This window comes from Epinephelus lanceolatus, chromosome 5, assembly GCF_041903045.1.
Source record: "Epinephelus lanceolatus isolate andai-2023 chromosome 5, ASM4190304v1, whole genome shotgun sequence".
NCBI classification, from domain to species: domain Eukaryota; kingdom Metazoa; phylum Chordata; class Actinopteri; order Perciformes; family Serranidae; genus Epinephelus; species Epinephelus lanceolatus.
The window spans coordinates 940,585-949,597 of NC_135738.1; the positions used below are offsets into that span (position 1 = coordinate 940,585).

At 43.7% G+C, this 9,013-nt stretch overlaps 1 protein-coding gene across 2 annotated transcripts; it reads left to right on the top strand.

Annotated features, from left to right (window-relative positions):
- Positions 1-1,727: 1,727 nt before the first annotated feature.
- On the top strand, positions 1,728-7,972 carry LOC117261592 (transmembrane emp24 domain-containing protein 6-like). 2 transcript variants are annotated; one of them, XM_033633961.2, is made up of 4 exons: positions 1,728-1,936; positions 4,798-4,924; positions 5,012-5,166; positions 7,143-7,972. In XM_033633961.2, exons 1-4 carry the CDS (start codon positions 1,736-1,738, stop codon positions 7,362-7,364), a joined length of 705 nt encoding a protein of 234 aa, XP_033489852.1. In that variant the 5' UTR covers positions 1,728-1,735; the 3' UTR covers positions 7,365-7,972. The 2 variants fall into 2 exon arrangements, with proteins under 2 accessions (XP_033489852.1, XP_078024474.1); XM_078168348.1 differs by lacking the exon at positions 1,728-1,936 and adding an exon at positions 2,518-2,615.
- Positions 7,973-9,013: the final 1,041 nt, after the last annotated feature.

Consider the following 9,013-nt stretch of genomic DNA (forward strand, 5'->3'; position numbering starts at 1 on the left):
TTTACAGCATACGACATCCCTCTGTCCTTATGACCCTCACAGCTGATCAGGAAAAACTCCCCAAAAAAACCCTTTAACAGGGAAAAAAAAACAGTAGAAACCTCAGGAAGAGCAACTGAGGAGGGATCCCTCTTCCAGGACGGACAGACGTGCAATAGATGTCGTACAGATGTTTTATTGAACTCATAAAGAAACCTTAATTATTTCTCGCATGCCTCCACAGTGAACAGAGAATCCAAAAACTTCTTTAATTAAGTAAACAGGGACTGCATTTAACAACAGCAAACTATATCAAAACATACGTTTACAAACTCTCACACAGCTAATGCAGGACAATCCAAGTCTTATACATATTTATATATACATATATATATGTATATATATGTTTTCTTTAGTGTATAATCACCAACAAGAATTGCCTTGATTTTGTTACCTTAAAATGAGCCGTTTATATCTACTTAGGGAGTGGGTTCTCGACCACCAAGATCGGTATATTGCACCACCATGTTTCTACAGTTGCCCAGAATAGACAAATCAAACACTGGCTCTAGATAGAAATTGTGTTTTCACGTAGGCCACCATAGTTAGAAGCCCCTCTGCTACAAGCAGTGTCATAAAAACACTGATTTTTAAATGTGACATTTTAAACATCCCGGTTAAAAAAAGAAAAAGGTGAGCTAACATTAGCACGTGGTAGGCTAACATTAGCACGTGGCAGGCTAACAGCCCACCTGCAACATGCCAAACATACACTGGAGACACACTCATTTTTACAAGTCTAAATCAGCAGGTCTGTTTGTTTTGGAGAGGAAGAGACCTCTGCGGATAATTCGGCTCGCAGGTAAAACCTCCTGAACAATGAACACTGAAGGAGAAGTTTCAGCTGGTTGCAATCTTTAATTCTCACCGCTAGAGGCCACTATGTCCCCTAAATCATACACAGTGGACCTTTAAGTGAAAGAAGTGTTTTTGTTAGATAAGAGACACATTCAGTAGATGGAGGCTGCCAGATTCACAACCAGTGTTACTAATTTTGGCCACAAGATGGCAGTATCAAATCCCCCTAAATCTTAAACACTGAACCTTTAAAGAGGCACATTAATTTAATGTAAATGTGAGTTTTCCACTGGTGTCTCTTGCTCCGTCACCAGGTATGTACAGTAAGACGCTTTAAAACCACATAAACTTTAAAGGAACAGTTCACCTTTTTGGGAACCTCACTGTTTTGATGTATAACCACTCTCCGTAAAACTGCAAATTATGTTTTCTACACTTCGGGTTTTTGTGCACATGGAACAAACAAGATATATGGTGTTAATCAGTGAGCAGCTGAGGCGCTAGTACGTGATTGTGTTACCTTTTGAATGGAGCTAAGCTATCTATTTCCCTGTTTCCAGTCTACGCTAAGCTAACTGGCTTCATATTTACCACACAATTATAAGGGCGGTATCAGTCTCCTGAGCTAATTCTCTGCCAGGAAGCTAAGTCTATTCCTTTAAAGTGAACACAGGTAAGGTAAAACAGGTTGGATGCAGCTCCTGTGACGTTTATGGTAAAGTTTCATGAAACCTGAAACACAAGCGGTGCATGGTAGTGATTTCATTGATACGTTATCACAGCGTTGTGACTGAGACTTTGTAGATGTGGTTAATAATTCTTTTCCAGCTGATATCAAAGAATCAACAGAAGGACGCAGCAGGTTCCTTCATGTCCTCGTCCACAGTGAGCTGCAGTCATGTTGCTGACCACTCTGCTCGTCCTGTTGAGCTCTCAGTGCGTCTGGACCAGAAAGTCTGAACCTGTCCTGGATGAGGCGGACGCAGGTTTCTTCAGGGGGTCGGACAGGTATGACTTCGCTGTGGAGGTGCCTGCCGCAGGAATGGAGTGTTTCTGGCACTTTGCTCATCAGAGTGGAAGCTTCTACCTGACGTACATGGTGAGAGTTGATCACTGAAAACCTGGATTGGGTTTCATCATGTCTGCAGAGATACATGTGTTTGTAAGCTGATGTGTGTTATGAGCTGAATGCACAGTGAGGTCTGTGTGCCTCTTGTTCTCAGGCTTATCACACTGACTTTCAAGGTGATCCAGTTTGACTTCTGAACATGTGATCATTGTCGGTGTTAGCACAGCATTAGTGTGCATAAAAGCTTTCTCATACCTTGTGTGGAAACACAGATATGTGCGTACAGTATACAGTTTATGGTTATTAGATATGAGAGACTTGGGTCCTCTTCTTTGTTCTGGATTTTTCTCCTCTTCAAAGCTTTAAGTCTATCAGAACTTCTTTTCAGTCCTCAAACACAAACGTGCAAAAATGCAGCTTCATGACTGAAAGATTTCAAATTGAACGTCTACGCCAGGGCTCAGAAACCTTGCAGATCATTTGGCTGAAGTGACCCTTCGCTAAGTCCTGCCTACGGACGCAGACTGGCCAATCATAACATAGGATGGGGCCGGCTCAGACCAGGGTCAGACAACAACACAGCTGTGCTCCATTGACTCGAATGCAGTCGCTTCAGATTTCCATCATTTCCAGGCTGGTTTTGTGGATGTGGAGCTAAATGTTGTGCCTGGGGCACATCCTGTATTAATGACACTCGTTACCTGGAGAGGTTGGAAAAAGATTTACGTTTCTTCCCTGTTCCAAAATCAAACCTTGAAAAGTGTAGGGTTAGCTAACGTTAGCTAGCTACTGAAGATATAGAGTGTGCCAGTAAACCCAGAACTCCATTAGCACTTTTAGCACTTCCGGTGCTCTCGTCTAAAAGTCAATATGTTTTTTGAATGGGATTTTGGTAAAATGTCTCAAATAAGGTCTGTGGTTAACAAGAGCTTAAGCGAGTTTCAGGTTTTGTTCTACGACATAAAACACGTCAGTAAATACCCTACTTGTGAATTTTGAAGCTTTTACGTGTCGTAAAAAAAGGCGGTTGCTAACAAGTTGCTCAATACGACTACAAACCCTGTCGGGGACATTAAACGTCATCACCCCCGAACAGGCGAGAGTGCTGGCAGTCCGCCATTACAGCTTCTTATTTAGCTTAAACAGTCCGATTTCCCCATTATACAATGTTTTTAAAATAAAGCAGCCGAAATCAGTTGAAAGCTTAGTGGCGGTGACGGCAAGAGTCATGCGACCGTGGAGTAGTCATGTAGTCCGTTAAAGCCTAACGTTAGCTTTTTACTTCTGGCGATCGCATTTAAGCTTCAAATGCGGTATGAAAGGTGTTCATATGTGAAGATTATCTTGTTGAACAAAACCTGTAAGTATCATAAACTTGTGTTAGCCACAGAGCTTATTTTCTGACATAATCCAAAACGCAATGCAAAAATCACATTCACTTTCTCTTCGGGAACCAGCGCGATGCTAAACTTCCGGGTTTTGACGTCAGCCCTGGCACACTCTATAGCCTACTGAATGTATACACATGCTGCTTTTGCTTTGTAATGATTCTAACAGTGAAACAAAGAGCGACCCTGCTGTACAGGAACCAGTGAAGGGAAGCAGGGACACTTTGCTCAGATTCAACCAGCTGTGTGTCATCACAGTGTGTGTCATCACAGTGTGTGTCGTCACAGTGTGTGTCGTCACAGTGTGTGTCATCACAGTGTGTGTCATCACAGTGTGTGGCATCACAGTGTGTGTCGTCACAGTGTGTGGCATCACAGTGTGTGCAGATGCAGAGGTCAAACACCGTTCATCTGCACACACTGTGATGCCACACAGCTGGTTCAGTATCAGTGAAGTTTCCCTTTATATTCATTGTGTTGTGTGGCGATCAGCAGTGATGTGGTGGTTCACTTTTACACTGTGATCTGTAGCCTATAGTTCGGCTTTAGCTTCTAACTATCTTTGTCTTTTTAACCTGTTGTTGCTGCTGAGTCAGTTTGACATCCTGGATATATCCTTCTGTCTGCTTCTCTCTGACATCACTGCTTCCTTTTTCCAAAACTATGATTCCTCAGGGAGTGCAGTTAGTGACAGTGTGGGCTCCATGCTTACTCTGACAGCCTGTCGGACCATCACAAAGGGGCGGGGCTTAGTGAAAGGTCAATTGGCACACAGCAGCTTAAGTAATGCCACACTAGCAATAAGTATGCAAGCATTTTTTGGAAATGCTGAAATGCCATCTCATCTGCATGCCAAATGACCTCCTTTGCAGCCATTCTTATCGCAGCCACACACAAAGTCTTCTTTTATTTTGACACCTCTTTTCCTCACTTACCTCACTTCATTTACCTTTAACTGAGAGCATTATTTGCCCTTATTAAGATGAACATTTGTTTAATTTTACTCAAGTTATAATTGTGTGTTTGTTTTCTCATTCAAATCGCATGCGTGTTTTCTCCCCCACTTTATGTTTAACTGCAGTTTCTTGAGTTTTGGAAAGTAAACCTTTGTGTGCAAAAGGAGAGTTTCATGGCTGATGCATTTTGACTGTTGCCCACGAAAACAGACTTCTCTTTCTCAACCTCCTCCTTAATACAAAGACCTGCTCTACTCTGCCTCTGATTGGCTACTAATTGCCTTCCGGTAAAAACAGGAATGTTGCCGAAGTGGGCTCAGCAGTCGATAGCAGGCTCACTAGCTAAGAACGCTGAAGTAAATCTTTGGGTATTCCAGCTCTCGTGGACAAAGCAGTGGCGTTTTATGTGTCAGACGGACCGTTCTTTGTGTACTTAGTAGTTTCTGGACAACAGTGGAGCTTTATGGCTGAGAAAGAAACTATATCAGGCTGGAGATACACACAGTAGCTGATGTGGTTTGTTGACTTGTTTAATTGATGAACACAGGTACAGTGGTTAACGGGGATGGCGAACAATCATCAGTTGTTTGTGACAGTCCACTCACCGCAGGGCGCTCTCATGGCTTCAAAGAACGAAGCCGTCGGTCAGATGAACTTCCAAACTGAGGTGACAGGTGAGATCATCACAAACACACATTATATATCAAAGAGTTATATCTATCTATATTGTCTCTGAGGTAACTGCAGTGTCCTCCCTACAGGTTTTTACCGGATGTGTCTTGGGAACCGTAACAACCAGTTCGGAGGCATCAGGGTCTTTGTGAACTTTGGTGTCATCTACGAAGGTTTCGAGGAGTCAAAGACCGAGATGGAGGAGGAAGTGAAAGTCCTCAACAACACGTTGGCTGGTATCGAGGTATTTACGTCAATTCAATTCCATTCATGTTGTATCTGGACGTGGAAAGTCCACGACTAAACGTTGATATGTGACGAGGCCGGAGTGAGAATGTGTTGCCCTCCCACCCATCCATGTGGACTTTCTCGCTCTTCATAATACCTTACGTGCTCTCAGTGTCAATATTGCTGTTATATAGCTGAAAGTCTGATGCATCTTATAAAATGCTTCACAGTCCGAGGGGCTTGACAACACGTCAATACTTGACAACCTGGGGATGAGAACAGGCTGATAGTACTGGAGAAAAATCTGAATAAACACTAATTAAATAATTTATCTTGCCCTCTTTTCCAGATTTTGAGACAAAGTTAGCAAACTTAAAATTAAACAGTCAATCCAACGTTTTGCTAATCTGAACACAAGAATATTTCAGGGTTTAGTCGAGCCATTTAATAGGACATTAACTCTTTGGGCTCTAGTTTCGCAGACCGGGTGAGGCGGGGGCGCAGCGCACCTACGCTTTGCCAACTGGGTGTGGCCAGGCGGATTTTGTAAGTTTGGCACACCGTGCGCCTGGCGCAGCTACTCGTCTGTCCCACCTCCGTCCCTCCTACCTGCGCAAGTCAGAAAGAGGGAGGAGAGAAGGCGTGGAGTGGGTTTTACACACATCACACCAATCAAATGAGCCCCTCTCCTCGCCCTTAAATGCGCCACGCGAAGGCGTAATGAGAGTTTACTCAATTCGCCATGGCAGAAGAGAGCAGCAGTGTCAGACGGCCAAACTTCTCCCAGGAGGAAACTGATGTTTTGGTCCGGGAGGTCCAAGCTCGCAGTGTCCGAATATACAGAACTGCGAGCAGACCTCCACGGGCTGATGATGCAAAGGTAGCCTGGGAGGAGGTCACCACAATTGTAAATCAATGCTGTGTTTCTCTCGTGCGCACGCGCTCTCTCTTTCTCTCTCGCAGTCTCACTCTGTTTCTTTTCTTTTGACTTTTCTAAGATGACAGATGCTGAATATATACTCCCTATCTGATGCTGTGGCTGTTTGTGGTTGGCTGAGAGGGATGTGAACTCATTAGTTTGCAGCTGTGTTAATCAAATCAGGTTGGGTTTCCATTACGCGTGCCAAACGTGCCAAACGGTGCCAATCCCCTTTGATCTGACATCAGATGTGACGGGACAGTCGATATAGAGATACATTTATGTGCTGATTGCAGATAGTTGCATTGAATAGTGGTTTTGTGGGTATTTATTGCATTGTTAATGTGCCTGACATTCTGGAAACCTGCCTGTGAGGTTTTGGTGACGTGTGCGCACTGTCTGCCGGTCGGCCAAACTTCGGCTGGAGACCTGGTTTCAGCTGGCGAGCTTTTGGCGCACCTTCGGCGAAGCCTTTTGGCCGAAACTGTCACTGCGCCAAGCTGGATCTGTCGACACCTCCCCCTGCTGCGCCGCCACACCCATCTCAGCGCACCTCGGTCTGCCAAACTACCAAACTGAGCGCGCCTCGGGTCCTCGGTTCGCCACCCTGCGCCGCACCAGGAAACTAGAGGCCATTGACTCATTTCACCCAAATCACACAGCTCACACACTTCCTCCTTTGAATCAACAGACCTCAGTGACCAGACAGAGTGGTGACTCTAAAGTTCTTTGGCTTTTAGATAAACCAGAGGTAACATCTGATTCAGGGCCAAACTTCTGTGTGATATGCACATATGTCCTTAATTTTGGCTTTGAGTGAATGTGTTCAACACATTTCTTTTTTTTTAAGATTTCAATCATGAGTTACCATTAGAGCACAAACTGTCCCTGTGGATGTACGGCATAGCCACCTTCTCACAAATTACTTAAAGCATTTTGCCCATGAAGAACTGTGTTTATATTCATTATAATGTTTTGGACTTTGACCAACTACAGGTACTTCCACATGTGACTGTGCTTAGCCTGTAGTTTACTATGATGTGAAACTATAAACTGTACCATGTCTGGTTTAGGGCAGTGTGCAGAAGCTCCAGAATCAGATCTTCCACATGTGGCGTCATTACAACTTTGCCCGCATGAGGAAAGGGAAGGATCACTACCTCCTCCAGTCCAACTTCAACTACGTCACTTGGTGGTCAGCCACCCAAAGCCTCGTCATCATCCTGGCGGGATACCTGCAGCTCCACGTCCTCAAAAGACTCTTCCACACGGACTCCAGCAGGCCACGATGCTGAGAGAAGAACTTCCACACCACTTCCAGGAGGCTGCTTTCACCAGCTGCCATGACCTCTACTGTCTCACATCAGAGTTTCAAGTTGGAAAAGATAAAAGATTGTGCACACTTTCTGAAGCTAGAGAACACAAACAATTTTCCGAAAGACATTTGTTTCCTAAATGTTCTTTTGTGGCCTTAAATTTGTTCATGTAGCCACCAAGACGTCTCACAACTTATTGTCTCCAGTTCTAGGTCATATCTCTCAGATATGTCAGACAGCTCTTTTACAAAATGTCTTATGATGCCACTCATGAAATAAAATGCTCTACATTTATCTGTTGATATCCAAAATTTGACTGTCAAAAACAGCTGCAGAGCATCAGTTGATCTCAGAAATACATGGTATGACTTCTTAACATTAGGGCTCATTTATACTTCCTTCACTTACAAAAATAGATGTGTCCATCTCAAACGTTGTGACCATCACTGCCCTCATACTTCATGCGTCCTTTAAGATGGCATCGATACAGCCAATAGATGGCACTACAGGACAGAGTCAAAAGCATCACACAACAACAAACAAGGCGATGGTGGAGGAGGTCGTAATAACAAATCTGTTGATGGAGGCAGCGTTGTAGACGGCAGTGGTTTGGCCATTAAATACACTGTGACATGTAAACAGAGAATTACTTTGCTTTTGTTACCGATTCGTTCAGTTATGCCATTTTTAAAACATCTTTGTCGACTCCTTCAGTCACACCTCGCTTGAACTACGCTACACTGCATCCACGATCTCCAGTGGTACTGCTGCATCTCCTCCGTATCTGTAAGCTTTCAGAAAATGTTCCCATATGGACAAAATGGACGAGGAGTACGTATAGTAGGCTTCATCCATGTTGTCTACTTTTTTAATGCTGAGCAAAAATGAGCCCTTAGGCTACACTCTACAAAATAACCCCCTGGTTTATCTTTAAACAATTGTGGTAACAAACTGCATGCATCTCTTTAAGTAGTTCTAACTCTGCCCTCACTGAGTCAATCCCATGAATCTTTTATAATCCGACAAACTCGATTATATTAGTACAACCAACATGATTGGCTTTGACCTCAAAAAATTTAATTAAGTTGAACCAACTTAATATTCTTTCAAAAGTTGTGGTGATATTTACAGGTTAAGTTATTTTATTTAAGATATTGTAAATGATTTATTTTAATTTCTCCTAAATAGAAAATGTTAAATATGCGCTACATAGTGCTCTGAACTCCTCGAGTTGAAAAACTTCAACTCAGAGCAGAAAAACGCTCCACGTCATCTCTACCTTCTCTCCATTGTCCAATCAGATGATCTGAGAGGCGGGCCTTCTGTGGTGGTCACAACAACAAGTTTACAGTTGGTAAACAATGGAGGAGAAACTGGTGGTAGTGGTTGCTGGATACCCAGAGCTATACGGCCTGATGATAGACAGCAGGTTGTCAAACTGCCCCTGAGTCATCCTAAAATCTGGCTGTAAACGTCCATGATGGAGGAGAAGCTCCTGGACCAACTGGTGGTACTCCCCATGATCCAGCCTCTTTTTTAGGGTCTCATGTACCCACACAGATCTCTGTTTATCTGCTGACAGCCTCTCACCCTCAACCAGAGCTACAGACAGCACCCTCTGCCTCAAC

Bases quoted from the DNA above. Each gene is read 5' to 3' on its own strand.
- LOC117261592 (XM_033633961.2), top strand. From the start codon at position 1,736: ATGTTGCTGACCACTCTGCTCGTCCTGTTGAGCTCTCAGTGCGTCTGG. The intron at 1,937-4,797 runs GTGAGAGTTGAT...TGATGAACACAG, and splicing joins GCTTCTACCTGACGTACATG to GTACAGTGGTTAACGGGGAT. The intron at 4,925-5,011 runs GTGAGATCATCA...TCCTCCCTACAG, and splicing joins CTTCCAAACTGAGGTGACAG to GTTTTTACCGGATGTGTCTT.